Source organism: Macaca fascicularis, chromosome 8 (assembly GCF_037993035.2).
Source record: "Macaca fascicularis isolate 582-1 chromosome 8, T2T-MFA8v1.1".
Lineage (NCBI taxonomy): Eukaryota > Metazoa > Chordata > Mammalia > Primates > Cercopithecidae > Macaca > Macaca fascicularis.
In genome coordinates, this window is record NC_088382.1 from 13420736 (window position 1) to 13448682 (window position 27947).

The following is a 27947-nucleotide window of genomic DNA, read 5'->3' on the forward strand; positions in this document are numbered from 1 at the left end:
AGAGCTTTACCCTTCCGAGATGTGATCTTGAACCTGTTGGAGCATTTGGACGCATTTCTTTTAAGGAAGTTCACCTCCAGATGTGCTCAGAGGGCCTGGTCTTAGCTGCCACAGATTTACAAATTCTTACAGTAAGTAGGTTATTCCTCGAGAATTTCTCTGTTGTGCCCCCATTCTTTTTGCCATTTTATTCTGATTCTATATTAGTACTTGATTTTCCCTGACGTAGAAGACTATTGCCTGTAGCTAGAGATCAGAGCACACATTCCCATTCAAGTATTAACTTCAGGGGAATTATCTATCAGATGTGAAATTATGGTAAAATTCCATATATTAAAATGACCATAGCTACCATTTGTTGAAAATATTTTGTATACTAGGAGCTTTACAATTCTTACCTCCAAGCCTAGATACATGATCCCAAGAGAGGCATGCCCTCATTTTGGAAGTGGGGAGAAAGACTCACAAAGAAAAATAACTTAGGTAAGGGCATGAGGTGCGTGCGTGATTGTGGTAGGAGCAAAACAGATCCTAATTCCAAATATTGTACTGTCCCTTAGACCACCAAGAGTACTTATGTCTGGCTCTGTCGCCCAGGCTGGAGTGTAGTGGTGCCATCATAGCTCACTGCAGCCTTAAACTCCTGGGCTCAAGTGATCCTCCTGCCTCAGCCTTCTGAGTAGCAGGGAAGACAGGAATGCACCATCATGACCAGCTAATTGTTATTATTAATATTATTATTATTATTTCTGTAGAGACAGGATCTCACTATGCTGCTGAGACTGGCCTTGAACTCCTGGCCTCCTCTAGTGAGCCTCCTGCTTTGGCCTCCCAAAGAGCTGGGATTACAGACATGAGCCATCCTGTCATGCCTCCACCATGCTCTTCAGGGGTGTTTCTTGGTGAAGCTCCTTAATCTAGTTAATGCTCAAAAGTGAGCAAAACCAACTAGCTCAAAATTACACAGATATTCTTTGGGTGGTTTTGTGAGGGGAACGGAAAGTAACTTTTTATAGCGATAGGAGTCAAGGTGGCAAAAGTCATATTAAGGCTTAATACCAACGCCATGGGCTGCTTTTCTTCCCCCAGTAAAGTTCATATTATTTAATTATAAGATAAAATTGAAAATGACTTTCCCATATTCCTGACTACCCAGGCCTTGAATGAAGAAAGTATTTCTCAGGCCAGTTTTTTATTTTTATTTTTTTTTCCTACTTCTTTGGGTATCTTCTGTTGTCCCAAGACATGTCTGGAAACTTAAATTGATTTTCGCTCACCCTAAAATAAGCTCCGCAGCTCTGGATCACGGACTGACCATGACTAAGTGCCCACCGCCACGTCACGCTGTGCCACACACCAAGAGTGACTCATTGTCTTCGTCACAGGTTGTGGCTTCTGCAGGGCCTGATGCCTGATGGAGCTGAATGTAGTGGGAAGTCCAGGTGCATCCTTAGGGTGGGCTGGATGCGAAAGCGGCGTCCTTTTTGCCTGTGGTGACATGAACATCAATACAGTATTTATAGAAAGTTCATGTAAATGGAGTAAGTATCAACCTTTCCAATCCTAGTGAGAATAGCTAGCGTTTAGTGACTCTGTTATGTGGCAGGCCCTCAGTGATGCTGGTCACTGACTTATCCCCACTTTACACATGAGCAAGGGATGCCCGAGGTGTTCCAGCTTCCCTGAGTTCACAGAGCTCCGTGGTGTGGCCGGGCCCTGTGGCTGCACTAGGGATGTTCAGGGCTTCGTGTAGCTGTGTCTTCGCTGGTGACCTTCCCTCGCCCAGTACCACGCCTGGCACTTGACAGGAACGCAAGTGTTTGCTGCCTGCCTCCAGCTTGGAATCTCCACTGAGGAGCAGGAAACCAGGGGTTCTAGCTGTCTTCTTCGTTTATGAAGTCCTTTACAGGAATTCAACCCTCTCTAATCAAAAGTACCCAACATCCTCAGGTCTATATGTATAAACTGTTAAGACTTCAAGATTAGCACCTTAAAACCGAAGTCAGAAGTGTGAAGTTTCAATTGACTGAACATGCATTAGGTCAATGACACACATATTTATTGGACACCAGGCTTGAGCCCCACATGGGCACCTTTGGTGTCTGAAGCAATATTCCTTGGGTGGTTTTGTGAGGGCAAAGGAAAATGACTTTTTATAGCGATAGGAGTCAAGATGGCAAAAATGATATTAAGGCTTAGTATTAATGTGATGGGCTGCTTTTCTTCCCCCGGTAAAGTTCATATTATTTAATTATAAGATAAAATGGAAAATCTCTGAAGCAATGCTTCGGAGCCCAGTAGGATGGAAGGGGAAACTGAGAACAGTGCCATTTCGCCTCACACAGCTCCGGCGCCCCTCACCATCCTGTGCACACACATTCTTTGATGGGATCTTTTCAGTGTAAAGTGCAGTAATTGATTTTGCGGAAATTACTGGGTCTGGGAGGCAGATGATGAGTGATAGTGTCACCCCGTGGCACAGTGGGAGATTTGTGTGATGGCATCATTTTCTATGAATGCAGACCGCTTTGTGTGCCATACTCGGAGGACCCTTCGAAGCTAGACAGTTTCTCATCTTTCAAAAGAAGCATGTTTTCCTTCTTGGTTACAGAAAACTAAAAGCTTTTGATACAGGACTCCAACTTTTTATCAGGGAGAATCAGGACTCTTTAAATAAGCTCTACCAATCGGATGGGCCGTCAGAAACAATTAAAATTAGAAAGATGAAGATACGGTAACAACGTGGTCAGGGCAAACGTCAGGATACCAGATTGCACGTTCACAGTTGCCTTTCTGCTAAGAACGTGCGGGTGAATATGGAAAAGAGGGCCATGTGTCAGTAGTTGGGTTGTGTTTTGTGTTTCTTTTCTACAAGCCCTTTCTGGTGTGTTTGTGTATATTAGAGAGTAGCTGCCCAGAGGCTGTCGTTTCCCTCCCCACTCCTCGGTTCTCTCCATCTTCACCCCCAACTCCCAGTCCTTTGTTTGGAATTGCAGTCATTGTGCTTGTCAGGATGGAAGAGGCAGCCAGACACATGGCAGACCAGAGCACTGAGAGGCAGAGACTTACTTATAAGTCCCGCCCTGGCCCTGCAGTCTGGAGTGCTGATTAGGGTCTCAGTGTTTTCCTCTGCAGAATGGAGGCATCACTCGGTCTCTGTCTTCTCTCCCTGTCTCTTTCTTCACTCCCCTCTTCCCTAACACACATCCACAGTGAAAGTCTTCAGGAGCCAAAAGAGAAAAGGCTGGACTGTGCTGGGCCCCCCTCCGACCCCAGGGCCCATTTGCTGTCTTCCCAGCTTCCATGTGCCCAGAGTCGCCTGGGGGAGCCTTCGGAGGTGCAGATCCTGACTGTGTGGGTCTGAGTGAGGCTCCGACTCTCACCGGTAGGGGGAGGGCGCCGGTGCTGTGGGTCCCCCTGGGGCCAGTGTGGCGGTTTCCACATCGTGCAGATCAGCTTCTCCACTTCTCCAGGTTTCTCCAACGTGAGATGCTCCCAGGAGTCCTTTGGGATTGTTTTCTGACTTTGACCAGGATTTTGACGGAGAAGATTCATTAATATAGGACCCCTTGTCTTAACGTATATATGTAAATGATCTGATCTGAAGTTTTCTGAATGGAAAATGATTGAAAGGTTGGCATGTAGTAGACTTGGGGAGTCATTCCTTCATATCTTTTCAGCTGTGTCTTACCACAATTAAGATTTTGTTTCTGTGTGTGTGGGGTTTTTTTGAGATGGAGTCTCCCTCTGTTGCCCAGCCTGGAGTGCAGCGGCTTGATCTGGGCTCACTGCAACCTCTGCCTCCTGGGTTCAAGCGGTTTTTCTGTCCCAGCCTCCCAAGTAGTTGGGATTACAGACTTGCGCCACCACGCCCACCTGGGTTGTGTGTGTGTGTGTGTGTGTGTGTGTGTGTGTGTGTGTGTGTGAGTGTGTATCTTTAGTAGAGATGGGGTTTCACCGTGTTGGTCAGGCTGATCTCGAACTCCTGACCTCAAGTGATCCACCCACCTTGGCCTCCCAAAATGCTGGGATTACAGGCCTGAGCCACCACACCTAGCCTTATTTCAGTGTTTCTGTAATCATTTCACACATTAACGGACCACCTTCGGTGAGTCAGAGCAGGCTTTAGGCAAAGGAACCAAGCCCTTTATGCCCCTGGAGCTCTCACTCCTGCGGTGAGATGCGGGTACAATGTGCCTGTAGCTGGACCTGAGAAGAAAAGTTCCTGTCTTATGAAAGGGCCCAGGGGAGCCTCTAGTTGGGGTCCTTTGACCTGACCCCACGGTGAGGGAGGAGTCAGTAGAGGAGGGTGGCCCAGAGGAGGACCTTGGATTTGCCTTAGGGGAACTGGGAAGCAGGTGGAGGGAAGCCAACTGACTGGGAAGCAGACTGACTGTCTCCGATAAGGGTGGCTCTGTGGAGAGGAGAGGACAGGAGGGGAGGTCATGAGTTTAGGGTCTCACAAGGAGCGGCCACAGATGAAAGCTTATGGGGTGGGGCATGTGGCAGGGCAGCCCTATGCCCACAGACACACCCTGCCGAGGAGACCCAGGGACTTGAGTGTGTTGGGGCGGCGGGTAAATGGGCACTCAGCTATTACCGCTGGAAGGCAGAGCGTGTGAGCTGCGGCAGACAAAGGCAGGTGGGGTAAAAGGAGAGTCTTCACAGCAGTGCTTAGAATAGTAGAAAGTGGGAAAACCAGCAAAAACCTATCAATAGGAGATTAATGAATCCATTATGACACCTGGAATGGAAGGAATTTTTGTCAGCGTTTAATAAGGAGCTTTGTGCTGGTCGAAAGTCAGGAGGTGCACAGTACACTCAAGGGCGGTATTGAAGAGCCGATTCCAGAGCAGCTCTGCACAGCAGATCCCACTGGGGCCAGAGGGGCCGTTTGCAAATCCAAGCAGATCCGCTTCTTGGAGGTTTCTCCAACGGGAGCATCTCCCAGGATTGGGGCCTGCGTGGGTGGTTTGTGTTATTTATGCAATTTTAAATGATCTAGTTGCCACATTAAAGAAAGGCTGGCCGGGACAGGGGGACACTGGGTGCCATGACTCACGCCTGTAATCCCAGCACTTTGGGAGCCCAAGGCAGGTGGATCACTTGAGCCCAGGAGTTTGAGGCCAGCCTGGAGAGCATGGAGAGACTCAGTCGCTACCAAAAATACAAAACAATGAGTCGGATGTGGCGGTGCACACCTACAGTCCCAGCCCCGTGGGAGATTGAGGTGGGAGGATTGCCTGAACCCAGGAGTTGGAGGCTGCAGTGAGCTGTGACTGCACAGCTTCACTCCAGCCTGGGCAACAGAGTGAGACCCTATCTAAAGAAAAAAAAGTAAAAAAAAAAAAAAAAAAAAAGCAAAAAAAAAACCTGTTTCATATTCAGCATTCAGCCCACTATTTTGATAACAATCAGTTATTGTGTTGATTAATATTTTACACCGTTTTCCGTACTAAGTCTTTGAAATCCATTGTGTAAAGAATCTTAAAGTTCATCTCCATGTGGACGGGGTGCACGTGGCCAGCGACTCCTCTGAGGGACAGTGTGGTCACGGCGATGGGTGGCGTGTCCTGCCTGTATGTAGAAGGTCCCCGTGTGGGTGTTTCTGCGAGGGCCCTGAGGGATGTGCAGGGGAGGGCTGACACCCTGCCACGCAGAGGACCCTGGAATGCAGCACGCTGCCAGTGCCCCCCCGCCCCAGCCCCTCTGCTGCCTGAGCTCTTTCCCAGATGTCCACTTAGCTAACCTCCCTTCCCTTCTTCCCTTTCCTTCTTTCCCCAAACGTCACTCTCAGGCAAGTCTGCAGGCTCTCCGATTGTCAATGGCAGCCCTTCCTCCTCCCCACCCTCTTAACACCCCCACCCCACTTGTTATTTTTCTCCGTAGTGCTTATGGCCATCCACCCCTGGGCATCATGCATTTGTTCACTGTGTTTCTTGCTTTCGGGTCTCTCCTGATCGGAAGAAGCTCCGCCGGGACCAGAGACTTTCTATTTTCTCACCGGCACATCCACATAGCGCCCGGCAGCGATGGCGCTTGGGGCACTTGAGGTGGACAGTGAGCCGGTGGTTGAGTGAAGGGCACTACAGATTTATCTCAAGCCCTCCCCTGACCCTACCGGAAGACACGGTGGTCTGCACAGTCCAGATAGTCAGAGAGGCCCCCGGCTCGATGACTTTGACCCGGCGGGGGTGGGGATGGGGGAACAGCACGTTGACAGAATCGCCCCTTGGTATCCCACCTCCCCATGCCTACATAATCCCTACATTGTCAAAGGAGAGACCCCTAGAAAGAGCTTTGGCAGCAGGAGTGAGATCAGCGCAGTGCAAGTTCATTTTCTGACAAACCAGTGGCAGCAGTCGGCAAACTGACTTTATTTCTCAAAAAGAATGTTTGCATCGAAATTAACAAGTGAGTGATCAGCAGTGTGGGAAAATTCAGGAAAAGCAGTTCAGTGCTGTGAGAGAGGGCGAGGTAGGGAGCTTTAGTACTCCACACAACGGAGGAGGTAAAAGGATAGAACTAGATTATTTCATTAGATTTCATCTATTCTTACTTTTTTTTTTTTTTTTTTTTTTTTTTTTTTTTTGAGACGGAATCTCGCTCTGTTACCCAGGCTGGAGTGCAGTGGCGGAATCTCGGCTCACTGTAACCTCCGCCTCCCGGGTTCAAGCGATTCTCTTGCCTAAGCCTCCCAAGTAGCTGGGACTACAGGCGCATGCCACCACGCCCGGCTCAGTTTTCTTTGTATTTTTAGTAGAGAAGAATTTCACCCTGTTAGCCAGGATGGTCTCAATCTCCTGACCTCGTGATCTTCCTGCCTTGGCCTCCCAAAGCCCTGGGATTACAGGCATGAGCCATCGCGGCCAGCCTATTCCTTCCTTTTTTTTTTTTTTTTTTTTTTTAAGTACAGTTTGGATTTTATCAGAGCAGAATCCCAGGAAACTGAGATTTTTAAACTGGGAAATCCAGCTCCTCCAAGTAGCCAGGAAATAAGGGTGACCTTGTTGGAACCGAACTGTCGATTCCCTCCTGGGCAGGGGTCGCCGCGAAGGATCACCGACACGAGATTCACAGCAGAGAGTTATTTATTACTAGCGCGCTAGGGTCCCAAGCTCTAAGTTGGCCCTGGGACCCCGAGTGCTTGTTACAGGTTGTTTATATAGGCAAACACAAGTTCAAACACAGCTTAAGGCGCGAAATTCAAACAAAGCTTTAGGCGCGTGGTAATTGGGTCTAGCTATGGCCTGAGCAAGGTGTCTTGTTCTAATTGGTTAGAGCAGGACCTTATGAGGTTTTTTCTTGGAGTTGCTGATTCCGGGAACTTCGAGGCAGGGTGGGACCCCCGGAATTGGCAGGGTGGGACCCCATGAGGTTGTTTCCCGGAATCGGCAGGGTGGGACCCTATCAGGGTGGGACCCTATCAAGGCAGGGTGGGACCCTATCCAGAGCCACCTGGTGTTAATTTTTTCTATATGGGGCCTAGTTTCTAAATTTTATGAGGCCTAGTTTCATTCCCTCCTCTTTTTGTGTCAGAGGCTCAATCTTGAGCCTCTTCTTCAGTCCTGAGGGTCTGGTATTGTTGGGTCAGAACCATAGCATGTACTATGTTTAATCTATTTTTAATAAGGGTGAGTAAGCGGTTGAGTATGCATGGCCCGAAAGTCAGGATGAGCGTGAGCAGGATGAGGGGTCCTAAGATGGTGGAGATTAGGGTGCTAAGCCAAGGGGATTGGTTGTACCAATTTTCAAACCAATTTTGCTGAGATTCTCTCTCTTTTTCTTTTGTCTAATCTTTCTCTCAGTTTTGCCATAGAATCTTTAACTACTCCTGAATGATCTGCATAAAAACAACATTGCTCTTTCAGGGCTGCACAGAGCCCGCCCTCCTTCAGAAAGACAATTTCTAGTCCTCGTCGGTTTTGTAATACAACTTCAGACAGAGAAGTCAAGGACTCTTCAAGTTTTGTGATGGATTGTTCTATGGCTCTAAGGTCTTCATCTATGGCTACTCTAAGTTGTTGCAGATGATGGTTACCATGCACCAGGGCTGCTGTCCCGGTCCCAACTCCAGCCGCTACCCCAATTCCTAACATTACGGCGAGGGTGAGGGAGATAGGTTCTCTCTTTGGTCTAGTATGAGTTTTTTGCTCATACCGGAGATCAAAGGAGTCTCCAGAGTGATAGTATACTCGGGGAACAACTTGTACTAACACGCAATAGTGGGTGCCACTGCTAAAAACGGCTGTGGATATACAGGGGGTGAGCCCAGTGTTGCAAGCCCACCAGTCCGTCTCGGAGGGGACCAAATAGTGATTGGAGCTGGGTACTGTCAAGGTTACATTATAAAGATGCTGATGACTAGGGGGCACCTGGCCTATGCAGGTTCCTGACCCAGAAACTTCAGCCAGGGTTAGTTTTCTTTGTTGTTCCCATGCGCATCCAGTAGGATTGGCGGAGTTAGTGAAATTATTAGTGGAGGCAATGCCTTCATAGTAAGGGGGGCCTGTTGCCAGACATAGCCAGCAAGAGGATGTAAATTCTGGCTTTGTCTGGTTTAAAGCGAAGTAGGAGCCCTTTATGAGATTTAGGAGCCTGTCACCTATTCCCAGGTCAAGGGGCCCGCGGGTGACGTTTTGGGCTGAAGGTGTGTATTTAGAGGAGGTGGAGATTAGAGGCGGGGAAGTGCTTTTAGGAGCTCTTGGTTGGGGCTCTCTTGGTGCAGGAACCAGGGGCTTCCTTGTTTCTGATAAAACTTGGTTTGGTCCTACTGCGACAGGGGCTGTGATAGGGTTGACTATTAATTTGATTTGGATAGGGATTCCATACAGTGGCTTTTGGTATAAATATAGGCCCCATATTAACCCGGATATCCAACGGTTATCAGATTTTGCTGCATCTTCAAACTTGATGCGGACCAGATTGCAAGTTTTTGAATATCGGGTTCTGGTGCAGCGCTGGACAAAGGACATGGTTATGTACCAGGGTTTCGTGGCCCATTTCCATTCTCCATCATTGGTAGTTATACAGGACCAACTAGCGCAAAACAGGGCATCTATTTCTCCACAAGTTTTTTTCATTTCTCCTGTCCTGAATCCGGGACAGGCATAGAACCCGTTCTGGCTTACGGACACCCTTCTAGCCTGTTTTCTCCATTCTCCCCCTTCCATGTCATCTATTTTTGCTATTTTGTCTAGGTTGAAATAGAGGTCAGGGAACCAAGTCCCCATAGGAGCAATTTTTGAGGTTTTATCTAAGACCTCATGAGTACTAAAATCAATTACCTGCCAGGTCAGGTTATATGGCCGGTGGGGGTTATTACTGCCAGCGACGCAGGGAAGGAGGGCTAGTAACAAGCAAGGGGCTAGATACGAGAGAGTCTTATCTTGAGCGGGTCCTCGGAGCGTCGGAGTCTCCATGTCTCAGGTGGTGTTGGTCCGGGCGTCCCTGGAGCAGCCTTGGCGTGGGATGCGTGGATCCAAGTGGAGATTCCGTCAACCTTTATGGCTGTGGGTGTGGTCAGGAGAACAATGTAGGGTCCTTTCCACCGAGGCTCTAGTCCTTGAGTGCGATGCCGTCTAACGTAGACAGAGTCTCCCACCTGGAAGGGGTGACTGGTCTGTGGATGTCCTGGTTGGTACAGTTCTGCCAAGGGGCCCAGATTTGGGCCTGTACTGCTTGGAGTCCTTTTAGCCGGGCCTGTAGGTCAGTCTTAGGATCGGAGGGGGAGAAGGAATTAAGCAAGGTTGACAAAGGGGGAGGTCCTCCGTAGAGGATTTCATATGGAGTGAGCCCAAAACGGTTAGGTGTATTCCGGGCCCTTAACAGAGCTAAGGATAGGAGGCGTCTCCAATCTTTTAAACCAGTCTCTAAGGTCAATTTAGTAAGGGTCTCTTTTATTGTTCTATTCATTCTTTCTACCTGTCCTGAGCTCTGGGGTCTATAGGCACAATGTAATTTCCAATTAATCCCCAATATCCTGGCGAGCCCCTGACTTACCTGAGAAACGAAGGCCGGCCCGTTATCTGACCCAATTACCTTGGGAAGTCCGAATCTAGGAAAGATTTCTTCCAAAATTTTCTTGGCTACTATGCGTGCCGTTTCTTGCCGGGTGGGGTAGGCTTCTACCCATCCTGAAAAGGTATCTACAAACACCAGTAAGTACTTATATCCAGCATAGTGAGGTTTTACTTCAGTGAAGTCTATTTCCCAATAGACTCCTGGGCGGTTACCACGAGTTCGTTTCCCTTCTGGCACTCGGGTAGCCCCAGCGTTTACCTGCTGACAGACCTTACAGGCAGATGTCACTTGTTCTACGAGGGTACTTGCCTTTGGGATTAGAAAGTCAGTTTTTTCAATCAGTAATTTTAGCTTTCGATTACTCAAGTGTGTCCAGGCATGCATCTGCTGGATCATTGCCAGGGCCTCCTTTTGGGGAAGGACTATTTTTCCTCCTTTTTCCCAGTTTTTAGTGTCTTTGTTTTCTATAGCCCCTATGGCCTTTGCTTCTTCCTGGTCTTCTGGGGTATAAGTATGTTCAATAGTTATGTGGCTGGTTTCGTCAGGTTCTGTGGCTAGGGTCAGTACTTCCGCCATGGCGGCTTGCCTGGCTACTTGGTCAGCCTGTCTGTTTCCTACTGCGACTGGATCCTGTCCTTTCTGATGCCCGGGGCAGTGAATTATAGCCACTTCTGGAGGAAGAAAAAGGGCTTTCAATAAGGCAATTATTTCAGCTTTGTTCTTGATTTCTTTTCCTTCTGAGGTTAGGAGACCTCTTCTTTCATAGATACTTCCATGAGTATGAGCCGTTGCAAAGGCATACCGGCTATCAGTATAAATGTTAGCTTTTTTCCCCTTCGACAGCTCTAGGGCCTTGGTTAGTGCTATTAACTCAGCCTTCTGTGCAGACGTGCCAGGAGGTAGTGATTGTGCCCAAATGGTGTTGTGGCCATCTACTACCGCCGCTCCCGCCCTCCGGGTACCTGAGTCAAGGTAACTGCTGCCGTCTGTGTACCAGGTGTGATCCGCGTCTGGGAGTTCTTGGTCTTTAAGGTCTTCCTGTGTTCCATGGGTCTCAGCCAGTACTTGCCGACAATCGTGTGGGCTTGGTTGGTCTTCCAGTACCGGCAGCAGCGTAGCAGGGTTTAGGGTGACCGGAGGGCCAAACTGGACGCGGTCCGTGTCCAGTAGGAGGGCCTGGTAGTGGGTTAGGCGTGCGTTGGTTATCCACCGGTCCGGGGGCTGCCGCACTATGGCCTCTAGAGCATGTGGGGTAATAATAGTCAGTCGCTGCCCAAGGGTTAACTTAGCAGAGTCCTTGACCAGCATAGCGGTGGCTGCCATGATACGGAGACACGGGGGCCAGCCGGCCGCCACAGGGTCTAGCTTCTTAGACAGGTATGCTACCGGTCTTTTCCAAGGCCCTAATTTTTGGGTCAAGACCCCTTTGGCAATTCCTTGCCTTTCGTCCAGGAAGAGGGTAAAGGGCTTTGAGGTGTCCGGTAACCCAAGGGCCGGGGCAGACAAGAGTGCTTGTTTTAGTGCCTCAAAAGCCAATTGATGCTCTGTCTGCCAGGTGAAAGGGGTGCTCTCCTTGGTGAGTGCATAAAGGGGGGCGGCCAGTTCAGCAAAACCGGGTATCCACAAGCGACAGAACCCAGCAGTTCCCAAGAATTCACGTACCTCCCTGGGATTTCGTGGTGGTGGAAGGCGAGCCACTGTCTCTATGCGCCCAGGGGTGAGCCACCTTTTCCCTTCACTCAGGATATATCCCAGATATGTTACCTTGGTCTGACAGAGCTGTGCCTTCTTGGCGGATGCCCGGTATCCTTTTTCACCCAGTGCCTGGAGTAGATGCCTGGTACCTTGTATACAGATTTCCTTTGTAGGAGCAGCCAAGAGGAGGTCATCCACATACTGGAGTAGAGTTACTTCTGGATTTTGGGTCCGGAAGTCGGTCAGGTCTCGATGAAGAGCCTCATCGAAGAGAGTGGGAGAGTTCTTGAATCCTTGGGGAAGCCGGGTCCAGGTCAATTGGCCCGAAATTCCTTTCTCAGGATCCTTCCACTCAAAGGCAAAGAGTTCTTGGCTTTGGGGGGCCAGAGGTAAACAGAAGAAAGCATCTTTTAAATCTAATACTGTAAACCAGTCATAGCCTGGTTTTAAGGTGCTGAGTAAGTTGTAAGGATTGGGGACCGTGGGATGGATGTCCATGGTTCTTTTGTTGATTTCTCTCAAGTCTTGGACAGGCCTGTAATCCTGAGTACCAGGCTTTTTTACTGGCAGAAGAGGAGTGTTCCAGGGCGAGCGACAAGGTCGCAACACTCCGAGTTCTAGAAATTTGTTAATGTGCTGCCGAATTCCTATATGAGCCTCTCGGCTCATGGGATATTGCTTGATAGACACGGGCACCGCCGTGGGCTTTAGATCAATTGTGATTGGGGCTTGATACTTAGCTAGCCCGAGTCCTCCCGTTTCCGCCCAAGCTTGGAGAAAATCTTGCAACCAAATATCAGGGAGGCTAGTGATAACCGGAGAGTCGAAAAGCCGATGCTCATCTTGCAGAGACACAGTTAAGATTTGGATGGGCTGACCGTCCCGATTTAATACCTGGGCCCCTGTCTCGGAGAAATGGATTTGGGCTCCGAGCTTGGTCAGAAGATCTCGCCCTAGGAGGGGGTAGGGGCATTCAGGTACCACCAAGAAGGAATGTGTCACCATTCCTTGTCCAAGGTTAACTGTCCGGTGGTTATTCTACTTGTGCAATTTTCCCCCTGTTGCCCCCTGGACCCAGGATGTGCGGGAAGACAGGGGCCCGTCTGCCTTTGTCAAAACTGAATGTTGGGCGCCTGTGTCCACCAAGAAGGTGGTGGGTTGCCCCCCTACAGAGAGAGTTAGCCGGGGCTCGGGGGGGGGGGCTCCAGAGCCTTGACAACCCTATTCGCTATCTTCACCTAGGGTGAGGACAGCGGCAGGTTTCTTTTGGTCTTTAGGATGCTTGGGGCAATCTTTAATCCAATGTCCCCGTTCTTTGCAGTAGGCACACTGGTCTTTTTCCACTTTTGGCCGCCTCCGCTTCTCTCCCTCTCTCCCTGGTCCTTTCTCTCTGGCAACTGCCGCCAGGATTTTTGTTAAATGCTTATCCCTCACTCGGTCCCTACGATCCTCTCGCTCCATCTGTTCCTTCGCTAACCTGGCTTCCCTTTCCTCAGGGGTTTCTCTCTTATTATACACTTTTTCTGCCTCCCTAACCAATTCCTGTAATCCATAGGTTTGGATTCCATCTAGCCTTTGGAGTTTTCCTTTTATATCTAATGCAGCTTGGTCTATGAATGCCATAGCTACGGTAGCCTTATGTTCTAGGGCCTCTGGATCGAATGGGGTATACATTCGGAATCCTTCCAGAAGCCTTTCCATGAAGGCTGCCGGGCTTTCATCCCTTTCCTGAGTTATGGTCCTTACCTTGGCCAAATTTGTGGGGCGCTTTCCTGCCCCTTTGAGACCCGCCAACAGAGCCTGGCGATAGATTCGGAGACTCTCCCTACCTGGTGCCGTTTCATAGTCCCAGTCTGGGCGGGTGAGGGGAAATCCCTCGTCTATTTCATTGGGAAGTTGGGTTGGGAGGCCTCCTGGTCCTGGCACATTTTTCCGGGCCTCCAGGAGGACTCGCTGCCTTTCTTCAGTGGTTAGGAGGACCTGCAAAAGTTGCTGGCAATCATCCCAAGTGGGCTGGTGAGTGAGGAGAATGGATTCTATTAACGAGGTTAGGGCCTGGGGGTCTTGGGAAAAGGAAGGGTTATGGGTTTTCCAGTTGTAGAGGTCAGAGGCAGAGAAGGGCCAGTACTGGACCGTGCGATTGACAGTACGGAGGGGAAAAAGGGAGGATTGCCAAGTAGAAGGGCCCTCTGGGTCCTCAGTCCGCCGCAAGCGGAGATGAGGAGGTGTCGGCGGCGGCGTCCGAGGGGTGAGCTTGGGCGGGGTTGGAGAAGGAGACGGGGTGGAGGGAGGGGCCGAGGGAGAAGTTGGAGAAAGGGTAGGGGCCGAGGCGGTAGAGGAAAGTGCTGGGGACAAGACAGGGGGCAAGGGTGAAGCGTAAGGTGGAGGTCCCAGAAGGGGGTTCTGAGGTGGAGGAGGCAGGGGGTCAAGAAGGAGGAGATCCCTCTGGGGTTCATCTGGGAGGACTGGCTTAGGCGGGTCCGGATTCCGATTCTTTGGGGCTTCTAAGGCAAGGAGGGTAGAGTGGGATGGGGAAGGGGGATGGAGGAAGGGTTTCACCCAAGAGGGAGGATTTCGGACCAGATCCTCCCAAATAATTATGTAGGCCACCTGGTCCGGGTGTCCGAGTGGCCCAGGATCCATCACTTTTGCTTTAACCTGCAAGATAATTGAGAGGTTAAATGTTCCGTCCCGGGGCCATTCCCCATGGAGGGTTGGCCATTCGGACGAGCAAAATGTTTTCCATCGTCCCTTACGGACTTCTACAGAGAGGTGGTGGGCTCGAGCCCGGACGTCAGGGAAGTGAGTCAGGGTTAGAGATAAAGGAGTCGTCAACGTCTGTCCCATTTCGTCCACGTATAACAAGGACAAAACAAAAGAAACAAAAACAAAGACCAGACAAGTAAGGAGAAGCCGCGCGGCCAGAGAGTGGTGCCACAAGATCACAAAATATTCAGACGGCAGGGGCGGCCTGCCTACAGATTTGAAGAGGCTGACTGTGTCGTCAGCTTTCTCCCAGACTACCGCCAGGGCGTCCCCCAGGGCGCAAGTGGGAAGGTGCGGGACACGTCTGTCCCCCTTCCCCACTTAATTCAGAAGGAGTGCTCCCCAGAGTTCAGAGTTAGCCGGCAAGACAGACAGAACAAAACGAAAGTACCTGGTGGGTCCGTTCAGTCAGCAGTCTGTGGCCCGGGCCAGATAGGTCTCCGCCGGATGGGTCGGGGGTCCTCGGACGACCCCACTTCCCGGCCAACGCACCAAATGTTGGAACCGAACTGTCGATTCCCTCCTGGGCAGGGGTCGCTGCGAAGGATCACCGACACGAGATTCACAGCAGAGAGTTATTTATTACTAGCGCGCTAGGGTCCCAAGCTCTAAGTTGGCCCTGGGACCCCGAGTGCTTGTTACAGGTTGTTTATATAGGCAAACACAAGTTCAAACACAGCTTAAGGCGCGAAATTCAAACAAAGCTTTAGGCGCGTGGTAATTGGGTCTACTATGGCCTGAGCAAGGTGTCTTGTTCTAGTTGGTTAGAGCAGGACCTTATGAGGTTTTTTCTTGGAGTTGCTGATTCCGGGAACTTCGAGGCAGGGTGGGACCCCCGGAATTGGCAGGGTGGGACCCCATGAGGTTGTTTCCCGGAATCGGCAGGGTGGGACCCTATCAGGGTGGGACCCTATCGAGGCAGGGTGGGACCCTATCCAGAGCCACCTGGTGTTAATTTTTTCTATATGGGGCCTAGTTTCTAAATTTTATGAGGCCTAGTTTCAACCTCAGTCATTCTTGCTGGCCCTGGTGTGGGCCGGGGATGACTCTGACTCAAGGAAGAAGCGGTCTTGTGACTGTCTTACCCGCACTGTGGTTTAGTAAGAAGGTGTTAAAAAGTGTGTCATGTGAAGAAAGTGATTTAATAATTGGTCAGAGTAATGACCACGTATTTCCTATGTAACCACTCCCTCGTTATCTCCAACTTTATCTTTGGTTCTCATGACAAGATTATCACTTCCCTGAAAACTGGGGTTTTTGCAAATGACGAAGAGGTGCTTTTCCAAATGGTAAGGTTGTTATTTGGTGGGAAGATGTTTTCTCCTGGAAAACCTTAGGAAAGTTATTTGGTTCTGGGGTTGGGCTCCCAAAACCAAAACGAAACGAGATGGATTATCCCCAGGATACCTGAGATATAAGGACAATCTGTAGCTTGAGTGTGGAGTGAAAGACACTGAAACTGCCCTTTGTCCCAAATAGCTGTGTGCTGGGGCCCTAGAGAGCCCTAAGGAGATGGTGAAACAGGTGACGTTTGAAAGCCCGTACTGCAGGTGTGCATGTCTTCCTCCCTGTCCTGTGGGTGAAGAGCCTTCCAGTAAATGCTGGTGCATTTCCTTCTTACTTTTCATCCAACCATGTTCTCCTCCAACCTAACCCCTCACTGAATGTTCCTGGGGCTTCCTCAGGTTTCACCCTGCAGGGCCCAGCAGGAGGCAGCTGATTTGCCGTCCTCACCATTCAGAAGTACAGAAGGAGGGCTTAGAACCACACAGGCTCCACCCCCAGGCAATGAAGTCAGCATCTGGCCTCACAGGCATTATTTTCCTTCAAGTTCCCATTGATGACTCTAAGGCACAGGCATTGTAATAGAGGAAATCAGGAAGTCTTGAAAGTTAAAATGAAATAAGACTAGGGTTTACACTGCAGCTTCAACACTTCACTAAGGTCATTACCTTCCAGTAATCAGTTTATCCCCCTCAGAGCCTCAGCTTTCTCATCCCTCCAGCGAGGTGTCAGGAGCTCTGCGGGCTTCCTGTGAGAATTATCCCGGTGAGGGCTCTGGCTGTGGGTGTGCAGTCAGCAAGGGACGCCCTACTAGGTCCCACCAAGTGCTGCCACCCCTTGAGCTCAAGGACGACACGTGAAGAAAAGCCCTTCGCAATGTAGGGCTCCATCCCACCAATGTGCAAGTGAATAGACGTCCTTTCAGGACCTAGTATTGTGTATTTTTAAGTGTGGTGCCCTGTCACCTGGAAATTGCTAGAAATGCAAGTTCCCAGGCTCCCTCTCCACCTGTGAAACCCTGGGGGTGGCCCAGCTACCTGGGGTGCGGTGGCCACCGCTGGTGATCTCCTGCTGTGGGGTGATGTCACTGTTCTTTCTGGGAGGGTGCAGGTGGACCCAGGGGTGGGAGGTGGGGAGAATCCCGCAGGGACTTCAGGGACTGAGTTTAGTGCTGCGGTTCATTTTTACTCTGCACAGGAGTCTCCTGGGGTCACCTTGTGTATCATGTCCAGCCTTTTTTTTTTTTTTTCTTTTGAGAGAGTGTCTCGCTGTGTCACCCAGGCTGGAGTGCGGGTGGTGCAATCTCCGCTCACTGCCAGCTCCTCCTCCCGGGTTCATGCCATTCTCCTGCCTCAGCCTCCTGAGAAGCTGGGACTGCAGGCGTCTGCCACCACGCCCGGCTAATTTTTGTATTTTTAGTAGAGATAGAGTTTCACCATGTTGGTTAAGCTGGTCTTGAACTCCTAATCTCAGGTGATCTCCCCACCTCGGCCTCTCAAAGTGTTGAAATTACAGGCATGAGCTACCACGCCCAGTGGGCTAATTTTTAAGTTTTACAGATGGGTTCTCACTGTTACCCATACTGGTCTCAAACTCCTGGCCTCAAGCAATCCTCCCATCTTGGTCTCCCAACGTGCTTGGATTTGCAAGCATGAGCCACCACACCTAGCCAAACATTGATCTTTCATTTTAAACTTCATCTAGAGATGTGACAAAAACCAAATGAGGTATTTGTTAAAATACTTTATAACCCTAGTACAGTAATAGAGTAATCCAACTGACAGTTTCACAAAACTCCATTTTTGGCAACAAGTTCAAGGTTATACATGTTAATAAAGATAACATTTATTCAACCAGAGGAAAAAGGTTACAATGACAGAATTTATCTTTTTCTTTACTGTGTTGCCTGAGCTATGGTTAAGGTTTGAGGAACTGGTATCTTAAAGAACCTTCAGAAATTTCTCATTCTAGAATTTAGAAACAAACTTTACACTCTCGGGGTTGAGAGAATCCAGAAGCAATCACCACCCCTAGTGTCCAGATGCTACTCTCCAAAGGCCCTTCCCCACTAGCCACAGAAATCAGAGCTCCCTGGGAAACAGACAGTTGAGCCTCTGGAGCAGGGAGGGCCTGCTGTGCATGCTTTAGGGAGGTGGGAGTCGGGGTGTAGAAACCAAAGAAGTGAGACCAAAACGGGCCAACAGCTGGGGCAAATGTGGACATAAAACTAAATTCCATCTGATCACATAGTCTCAAATATGTACATATACAGAAATATTTCTGTGAGGTCACGGGGTACTAAAAAACAAAACAAAAGACTGGGCGGGGGGGGGAAGAAGAAAAGAAAGAACTCTCTTCCCCATGGTGGGCGCAGTGGCTTACACCTGTAATCCCAGCACTTTGGGAGGTCAAGGTGGGCAGATTGTTTGAACTCAGGAGATCGAGACCAGCCTGGGCACCATGGTGAGACTCTGTCTCTACAAAAAAATATAAGCACTAGCTGGGCATGGTAGTGCACACCTGTAGTCCCAGCTACTCAGGAGGCTGAGGTGGCTCAGGAGGCTGAGGCTGCAATAAGCTAAGACCATGCCACTGTACTCCAGCCTTGGGGACAGAACCAGACCCTGTCTTTAAAAAAAAAAAAAAAAAAAGACAGCCTCTTCTGTCATCATTAGAGGTAGCTCCCGCACCACCCTAACTCCTCCTCAAACTGGACTTCCCAGGGAGAGCAGCCGCCCCTGCCTTTTCCACAGAACCATATTTCAAGATAACCCGACAGCCCCAGCTGATGTGGAGCTCTTCTTTGAAGAAGTCCAGCAAACGAATGAAGAATTACAGAATTTGAAAACTTCACAAACTTTAATAAATGATTCAGGCAATAATCCTCAATGAATATGAAAACCATTAATAGGTTGATGAGGAACTCATTATCACAGGACACCAGAAACTCAAGTGCACCAGCTGCTCCGTGGTTGAAGGGAGAAGGCAGATCTTCACAAGACAGTGGCCGACTCTCAGCATGCACCCCGCTGGCGTGAGACCCCCAGTGGAGGCAAGCAGGCCTCACACGAAGGTAGAATGTGGCCATCTATGCAGAACTCCCCACGAGGGACTCTGCCTGAAAAGGCACAGCCTGACTCAAACTAAGTCTTTGGATCTAACTTCCAGTTCTCAGGAAACACAGGAACATGGCACCCAACACCACACAGGAGCAGCCAGGCCACCTGGAAAGTGAGAGCGCCCGGAGGAAACCCGGCCTGCACACTCCTCTGGCGTCTGAGAGGGGGCCCGGGAGAGACCCGGGCTGAGCAGCTGTGATCTGTGGGACCCTGTGCCACAAACACTTTGAGGCCAACTAGAAAATTTGAACATGGAATAAGAAATAGGCAGTTTTAAGAAAGTATGTTTTATTCTATTAAAACTGAAAATGGCATTAGCTCATGTAAGAAATAATCTTCATGTTTTAGGGTCATAAATTCAAATATTTAGGAGGAAATGATGACGTTTATAATTTACTTCCAAAAACTTCACAAGGAAAAGGATATCTATTATGTGATAAGTGTTTAGGGGCTCATTATCCTAGTCTACTTTTCTGTATGCTTGAAAGTTTTCATAATTCTTTTTATGTAAAATAATCTTGGAAATACGTTTTTACATTAGCATTTATATGGAAATTATTAGTATTTTATATAAAACATATAACTATATTATTATGATAATGACCTTATATTAGTGACATAAGAAACAAGCGATGTATCAGAAAGTGAGGATGTAATTAAGGTTCTGTGACTGCATCCACTATCGGAAGAGCACTTCTCCATGCCAAGGACAGGCTCGAAGCTTCACACACCCTGGGTCGGGGTGGGCACCATCCATGCACCCCCACTCTCCATGCAACAAAGCTGGAAGTGAGGCAAGAAGCTGGGGGCCAGGACCCTTCTCTGGGCTTCTCTAAACACCGTGTTTGTAACCACCATGCTGAGCCCACTGAAGGCTATCATTGTAAATGTCCAAAATTAATGTCCAAGTAAGATAGGCAAACTTAGGCCAAGAATCTTACCTACACTTAGATATTTCTTAAGCATCGCTAACTGTGAGAGAAGCCATGTCATGAAAATGTAAGAATACAAACAAGTCAACTTTTCACAATCCACCATCAAACTTTTCCAACAAAATATTACCTAGCATTGCTTGGGTGATCGTGAGTGGCATGAAATTGCTTCAGCTGCTCCCACGTAAGCTCCGGGATGCACATTGGGTCACCCCCAGAGACCACTGAGTACATGTGGTGGGGAAGAAGTCTGTTTTGAAGGTGCTGGGAGAATATCCTCTCATTGTCTGTCTTGAAATGTGAAGTAAATAAATAAGAATATGTACATATAAAATAATACACACATGCTACATTACTTACAATATGGCCAATTGATCATATTCTGGTGCATATGCCTGTAATACTTTGCAAATAAAACTCTTCTAATGGTAAACAAACAAACAAAAGACACCCCTGCAGGCATTGTTTAACACTGTATTCAATCACTCATCACCCACGCACAGGACCCAAGGATTGAGAACAATGGACATTTTGATGTGTGTTGCAACAACGCATAGCCGAGGGCTGTAAATCGGAGGGATCATCAGGTCTGCCTTCCAGCCACGAGGGAAGTGGGGAGAAGCAGTCACCCCAATTTGAGTTTCAAGAAGACTCCTTGGAAGAAAAGACCACCAAATTGAGAATGAAAAGGTAAGAAATAGTTCACCAGCTGAGGGGGGCTATGGAAATCAGAGAGCAGGCCACCCATGAGCCTCAGGAACACCAGCACAGGCAGGTTGTCAAAGTCACAAGGGGACATGAAGACACTGGCCCAGGACAGCAGCTCTTAATCCAAAATGGTCTCAAGATTCCTTTACACTCTGAAAAATTAACCCATTTATTCCTGAGGTTGCAAGTTTTTTTGTAAAAATCAGACTTTGGCAATGACCTTGAGCTGTAGGATATAAATAACTCCCAGAAGCTTAGGATTCCAATAATGGAACACTAGGCACAAATGGGTTTTAATGAGGACCCAAACAGCTTTTGATTATGTGGGCTTTTTTTTTGCCTGTGTAGGTACCTGTGTGTGTTTATATAATTTTTCTATATTCTAAATTAAAGTTGATTAAAAAATTAAAGTATTAAAAATACTTATGCATTAAGGTAAGCCATCATTACATGTTAATATAAATATGTTTGAAAAATACTTCTCATAACAAAGTAAAAAACCGACTACTTAGAGTGATGCTGTGTTGCCTTTTTTGCAAATCTCTGTAGTGTCTGGCTCAGAGGTGAAGCTGGACTCCCCCATCTGCTCTGTATCCAGCTTGCTGTGTGTCACACACCTCACCACGCAGCCTCTAGAAAGTACACCATGTACTTGGGCAAGAATGAGTGAAAAAGACAATGTGTTGATAGTGGTATGAAAATAGCATTTCTCTTACTGCAGATCATACACGGGGGTCATCAGACATGGTCTGAGACCTGCTGGGAAGAACAGCAGCCTGGCCCTGCTACCCCCTGGCTTCTGCTCACAGCACTGACCCCAGCTAATCCAAGAACATGTCACCTATAATGAGAATATTGAAGAAAAAGCAACCATCTTTCAGATGTGTCCATATCATGATACGGTACATGGGTAAGGTAAGCTGAACACAACATAAAAAAGAAAACTTACAAACCCTCCCTTCATCTCATTAAAGATGACTCCTTTAAAGACCAAGGGCATCTGGGGGTCGCTGGAGTTCTCATGTTCCAGCCGCCATCCTTCCTGCCTGAGGACAAATAATTATAAGCGGACAGTGACTCAAATACTAAAGTCTGTATCAACTAGTTAATCACTCATGACATACCAGAAATCCAGCTCACGTAAACCTGGGAAAAAGGTGGCATCCAAATACACTGAGAGGAGATTCTGAAAATCCTTGGGATTTTGTGTGGAAAATGGATCCAGAGTATAATCACTAGCTGGGTACAAAGGAAAAGTGAAATTGTAAAATTTAACAGATTTCTACTAAAATTATTGAATCTCAAGCCTCATTTCCCCTTTGTACTAGGACAGTAAATTGTAGCTATTCTTGAGATGGGGCAGTGGCTCCATGCTCTGGCCTCCGACCTCAGCAGCTGTCCCAGCTCATCACCCTGAGTGCCGGCTTTCCCATCCCGTCTCAGGATCTGCACTGGACGGGCACCAGGGCTTTCTTCAGCGAACATCTAAACTCTCTCAAGTGTCTCCAGAGACTTTCACACGTCTACAAAGATGACCTCATTCTGTAAGAGCGTGGATTTAACTTGCTCTTCGATGTCACTCCTTCACAGAGTGCACTGTTCATCGTCACCCTATCCACTAGCGTCAGTCTTACTAAAAGTCAAACATCAATGTTAGTGGTAACTCTGGAGGCCTGGCATTGTAATGATATCCCCAAGAGAAAATTGTTTTGAACCTTTCTAGGAAAAGTTCACGTACGTTTTATTCAAATGCCAGTTTTTATAATCTCGCTACCATGTGGCTTTCCTGAAGAATGAAATTTCTAACGTCCTTCAAGTAGAGAGAGGTAAAACTTTTTCTAGAACATGAATTGCCCACTCCTGTCATCCCTTCTCAGAAACTAACTGAATTCCAGTGGGTGCGCCTGGCAAACGCAAACACGGTTTTCCGTTCAGGATGCTGGTCTTACCTGTGAAGGCGTTCATGAACGTGGAGAGGGGCCGGTTCAACATTTTGAAGAAAGGGTCTCTGCACGGATATTTCCGAGACCCACAAAGGACGGTATGCTCAAGAATGTGAGGAACACCGGTGCTGTCCATGGGAGTGGTGCTGAACTGCACGCTAGGGAAGAAGGAACGGCACGCCAGGGAAGGGGGACGAATAAGGAACAGAAGGCCAGGAATGGGGAGGAACAGAACGCTAGGGAAGGAGAATGACTAGAATACAAAACGTTCATCTTAGTGCTGCGGACACAGTTCCCAGATGCATCATCACCTCAGGCTACTAGAAGTTATCATTCTGACACCACAATCCTCCAACACAGGGTTTCCCAACTCTAATGTAAATCATTGATTCAGACTATAACATTGTATTTTGATGAGATTGTAAGTCCGTGTAAGCTTTTCCTTATTTTTCAAGATGCTCTGTCAATAAAAATACTAGTGAGATGATATTTAAACCACGTAACATACAGTCAGTGCTTTAAACCAAGCTTGTCTAACCCACAGCCTGCAGTCCGCATGCTCAGGATGGCTTGGAATGCATCCCAACACAATCCCTACACTTTCTTAAAACATTGAGGTCCTCTATTTATTTATTTTTTTTTTAGCTCATCAACTGTCCTTAGTGTTAGTGTATTTAGTGTGTGGCCTAAGACAGTTGTTCTCCTAATGTGGCACAGGGAAGCCAAAAGATTGGACATCCTTGATTTAAATAAAACTTTCAAAACCATGTTCTTAAAATGCACGACATACCTGAACAGATTATTCCTGTCTTCTCTGGCCAGGTGTAAATACCTGGCTCTTGTGTCATCGTGGCTGAGCTTCATGGCCATCAGGAACGGCTCGGGAACAGATGTCACCTGAGTTAACCAGAAAAACACGAGCAGTTAAACGTAGACGAAATAGCCTGTGAAATGGTGATCTTCGACACACTGAGAAAACTGGATTTTCTGCCTGAAATTAGATGATGCCGGGAAGCCAGTATTTCAGAGCTGGAGAGAACAGAACCATCCTGTCCAAGTCCCTTATCCTACAAACAAGGAAAGAAAGACCTAAAGAAGGCAAATGAGAATGTGTGTATATATATGTATATTTTTGAGTGCTTATTATTGGCTAGGTATTTTCCATTTTTTTATTTTTTAATTTTTTATTCTTTTTTGGCTAGGCATTTTCTAATCATGTCACATAGAATCCTGTGACGGAGGTATTCTCATCCTCATTTACAGATGAAACAACTGAGGCTCAGGGTGATGAAACAAGCTGCCCGAATCAGAGCCAGGATTCGCCCTGGTGTCTGCCCTTCCCACGGTACTGTGCTGCACCTAAGTAACACAGCACCCTTTCCAACACCTGCTGAGTGCCTCCTGCTTTTGTGTACTGCACCTCAGTAACACAGCACCCCTTCCAACATCGGCTGTGTGCCTCCTGTTTCTGTGCATATAATCTCCTGTAGTGCGAAGCACGGGCCTGCAGGACGGGCAATGCTGGAGTGGGCTAGCCGGCGACAGCGGGGAGAGGGTCCAGGATCAGTCTTTGCTTCTCCTAGTTTGGGATGGATTCTCGGTGGTAGCTGTAAGCACTAAGCTGGGGCTTCCAGAACAGCTGGAGGGGCTGGGAGGATAGAAATGCCCCCCAAAAAGATGAGACTCCCCACTCCTGGGGCAGGGTGGAAGATCTTCTCCTACCTTAGGCAAGCCTCCTGGTAAGTGTCCATACTCTTTGGTATGAAAGAAACTGTCTTCTCTTCCAGTCAGGCCAGCCGGCCCAGCCCTCTCCCGCAATCACATACCACGTCCCTGTGATCACCACACCACTTGCCACTCCCTCCGTCCAGGTGCCATGAGTCACCTGGCCAAGCACACACAGCAAGTCACTGGCAGAGGTGAGACCTCGGGTCTCCTCAGCGCAATCTAGGGAGCCTGCCATCCAACAGTCATGCATAAAGCGGCCCACTACGACCTGCATTATCTACCGCTGTTAAATTACTTGTTTCCAAGCTTACCGTACTTTGTATCAGATGATCAATGCATTTAAAATCAGCAGATACAGTGAGATGTCTGCTTTCTAATAATATATAGCTTTAATAATAGCATTCATGGTAGCTATTTCTCAAACAAGAAACGTGACTTATCATAAGTTTCTATGGCTGGACACAGTGGCTCACACCTTTAATCCCAGCACTTTGGAAGGGCAAGGTGATATGGTTTGGCCACATCCCCACCCAAATCTCATCTTGAATTGTAGTTCCCATAATCTCCACATGTTGTAGGAGGGACCTGGTAGGAGGTAACCGAATCATGAGAGCGGTTCCCCCATGTTATTCTCATGACAGTGAGTATGTTCTCATGAGATCTGATGGTTTTATAAGGGGCTTCTCCCTTCACTTGTCATTCTCTTCCACACCACCCTGTGAAGAGGTGCCTTCCACCATGATTGCAAGTTTCCTGAGGCCTCCCCAGCCATGCAGAACTGTGAGTCAATTAAACTTCCTTACTTTTTAGCTCATTCATTATAAATTACCCAGTCTTGGCTATTTCTTCATAGCAGTGTGAGATTAGACTAATACACAAGACAATAGGATTACTTGAACTCAGGAGATGAGACCAGCCTAGACAACAAAGTTTCCACCTACACCTACACCTACACCTACACCTACACACACACACACACACAAAATGAGCCAGGCGTGGTGGCACCTTGTCCCAGTTACTTGGGAGACTGAGGTGAGAGGATCGCTTGAGCCCAGGAGTTTGAGGGTGCAGTGAGCCAAGATCATGCCACCGCACTCCAGCCTGGGTGACAGGGTGAGTCCCAGTCTCAAAAATAAGTACATTTCTATAGAATTTGAAAAATAAAGGAGAAGAATCTACCACTCTGGGTGAGGCCCTTATTAATAGTAGCCAGTACTATAAACCCAGGTGTCTGCCCGGCCTTTGCAAGATTCACAAAGGCACTAAGTCTGTTGTCAGGACACCCATGCCTGGACATTGCCTGGAACCCCCTAGTCACTTCCCTGGCTCCCTTGCTGGAGCCCTGCCCAGAGGCAGCTGCTTTCTCACACCACCCTCTCCAGCTCTTCTCTCTCCCCCCAGCAGCAGCAGCTCCCACTCCTCCTCCCGCCCTTGTCCTTGGCCCTCTGCATGGCATCCACCATGTGCCTCCAGTCACAGCCGCATCAGTCTTTCTAGACAGTAAGCTGTTTATCTTTTACATTTGCTACAACATCAAGCATAGCACAGAGCCAACAGCTGGCCAAATATGTGAAGTGTTGTCATTTTTAGTTACTATACTAAAAAAAAAAAAAAAAAAATGGAAAAGGTTTAAGCAAATAACAAAACAAAAAAACAAATGAATCCATTTTAATATAAACCCAAGTAAGTATAGGTCCACAATTTTTTCGTTATAATTTTGAAACCCAAATGGCTCAGAAAACTGAAAGATTCTGCAGAAGTTTAGAGCAAACTATTTGATGGCAAAACCTGACTGAACAGATCAGGACACTGAGTCTTCGTGCTCACACTCAGAGAATCATCAGGTTTGGCGGCAGAAACCCTAGTGTGTCTAGGGTTTCTAGAAGGGCGTGCTATGTTGGGCGGGGCTGTGCAAGTGATGGGAGGAGCTTAGTGAGGGGTGGCTCTTTGCAGGTGAGGAGTGAAGCCTAGTAGGTGGGGATGCAGGTGAGCTGGGCCTTGAGGATGGGGCTTGCAGGAGATGGGGTGGAGCCAGTGGGGCGGGGCTGCAGGCAAGCTAGGCCTTGGGGGCGGGGCTTGCATGCGAGAGGCGGGGCCTTGTGGGGGCAGGGCTGGCAGAAGAGGGTGGGGCTTGGTGATGGACCGGGCTGTTCAGGTGAGGGTAGTGGCCTAGTTGGGGGCTGCCGGAAGCTGGGCCAGGTGAACCTTGGTAATCCTCTGTGGCCTTGGTCCTGTGTCTCAGGCTGTGCCCAGCAGGGAGGCCGGCCCGATCGAGCTGCGGTCTCCTCCCTGAGAGCGAGGGCTCCTTCCCCCAGCGCGAGTTAAAGCACCGTGTGTCCACCTGTGCAGTGGCTGGTCCCCATGTGACCTGGAGGGCAGAATCCCTGGGTCCTGCCTCTGGTCCGGGGCTTCTGCTTCCCCTTCCTGCAGTTCCTGGGAGCGTCTGTGTGTCCAGGGGGCTCTGATCCCTGTCTAAGGACCACGGGTGAGGGGTCAAGATCGCCCGCTGTGGAGCTGGCCTGGATCTTGGTTCTGTGGATCCTCGCTGTGTGGTTCTGGAGCAGTTCTGTCCTCAGGAGAGGGATCCTCACAGCTGCCTCTTGGTGCCGTGAGAAGAATTAATAGGACGACCCCCGGGTACCTGCTCGTAGCCCTGGGCAGGGCCAGCCCTGTGTCTCCACCAGTTCCTTCCCTCTGTGCTCCCCGACACTGTCACATCGCCAGCCTTCATTTCCTTTTCCTTGGACCCAGGCAGCGAGTGCCCCGCTGGCCTTGGCAGCCCCTTCTCTAATCTGTCATCAAATCACTTCCTGACGGACAGCACTGACCAGCCATTGGCATCACCAAAGCCCTACAAAATAGAACCCAACTTTCGTATTAAGCTGTGCAGAGCTGTCCCAGCCCCACTTCCCACAGGCTGGCCTCATTCACCATGGGATCCGTGGTTCTCACCTGGGGCTGGGGGTGCCCCTGGCATCCGGTGGAGAGTGTCAGGGATGTCCCTCCAGGCCCAGTACAGTCCCCCAGCCAGTGGCCGGCAGATAGCAGCACCCAGCCTGATATCTCTGTGGCTTCCGGTTCCCCGAGGCCAGCTGTGCTTTGCTGCCTCTTCATCCTCTCAGACGGGCGCCCTCTCTCCACCTTCGCTGGTTAGCAGGTTCCATCCATTAGAGCTCAAAGCACTGCCTCCCGGCAGCGCAGCCCCTTCTCCTGGCCTGCCGTCTGCCTGTGCCCCGTGGTCTGTGACATGTCCTCGCGGGCCCATCAGAGCGAGGCTCCCAGGGACGGAGCGGTTCCTGTTTGTGTCTCTGTCCCACCTTCTCTGGACCTGGCACCGTGTCCTTTGCTGACAGAGGTCTTGGGTTGATTGTCAGCAAAGCAGACAATCTATATGGCTCTAAATGGCTGTAAACATGCTTGATTGGAGTATTTTAAAAATAATTGGATATGTAAACATTTGAGTGTGACACAGGTGGATTTTTGGGCGAATGGTCTTGTTCTTCAGGGAATAACCACAGGCCCATCCACAAGGACCATTTCCAGCTGATTTATGGAACACTGTTCTACCTAGTTAATTTTGAACCTTATCTCAGCCTGAGAGGTAGGTCAGCATGTGACGAAGATCACTGGTTTGAATACTATCCTGCTCCTTTGGAGCTAGACCTTCCATGCCTCTGTTTCTTCCTTGGTTAGGTAGGAAAGGTATGAGCTACCTCAGAATTGTGAGGCCTGCATCGAGTGACCCCATT

At 48.8% G+C, this 27947-nt stretch overlaps 2 protein-coding genes and 1 long non-coding RNA gene across 4 annotated transcripts in view; 2 read left to right on the top strand and 1 right to left on the bottom strand.

Annotated features, from left to right (window-relative positions):
• The window catches only part of LOC135964491 (SH3 domain and tetratricopeptide repeat-containing protein 1-like), a 412105-nt gene that overhangs the window by 72638 nt on the left and 311520 nt on the right, over nt 1–27947 (top strand). The gene's annotated exons all lie outside the window — the stretch shown is intronic.
• On the bottom strand, nt 19245–23595 carry LOC135964629 (presequence protease, mitochondrial-like). 2 transcript variants are annotated; one of them, XM_065518810.1, is made up of 4 exons: nt 23261–23595; nt 21652–22628; nt 21477–21573; nt 19245–20473 (listed from the first exon to the last, which is right to left on the bottom strand). In XM_065518810.1, exons 1-2 carry the CDS (start codon nt 23338–23340, stop codon nt 22391–22393), a joined length of 318 nt encoding a protein of 105 aa, XP_065374882.1. In that variant the 5' UTR covers nt 23341–23595; the 3' UTR covers nt 19245–20473; nt 21477–21573; nt 21652–22390. The 2 variants fall into 2 exon arrangements, with proteins under 2 accessions (XP_065374882.1, XP_065374880.1); XM_065518808.1 differs by having other exon boundaries at nt 21477–22628.
• Nucleotides 20457–22970, top strand: LOC135964630 (uncharacterized). Its single transcript, XR_010577132.2, has 2 exons — nt 20457–20509; nt 21249–22970. It is a non-coding gene; the product is annotated as an uncharacterized lncRNA (long non-coding RNA).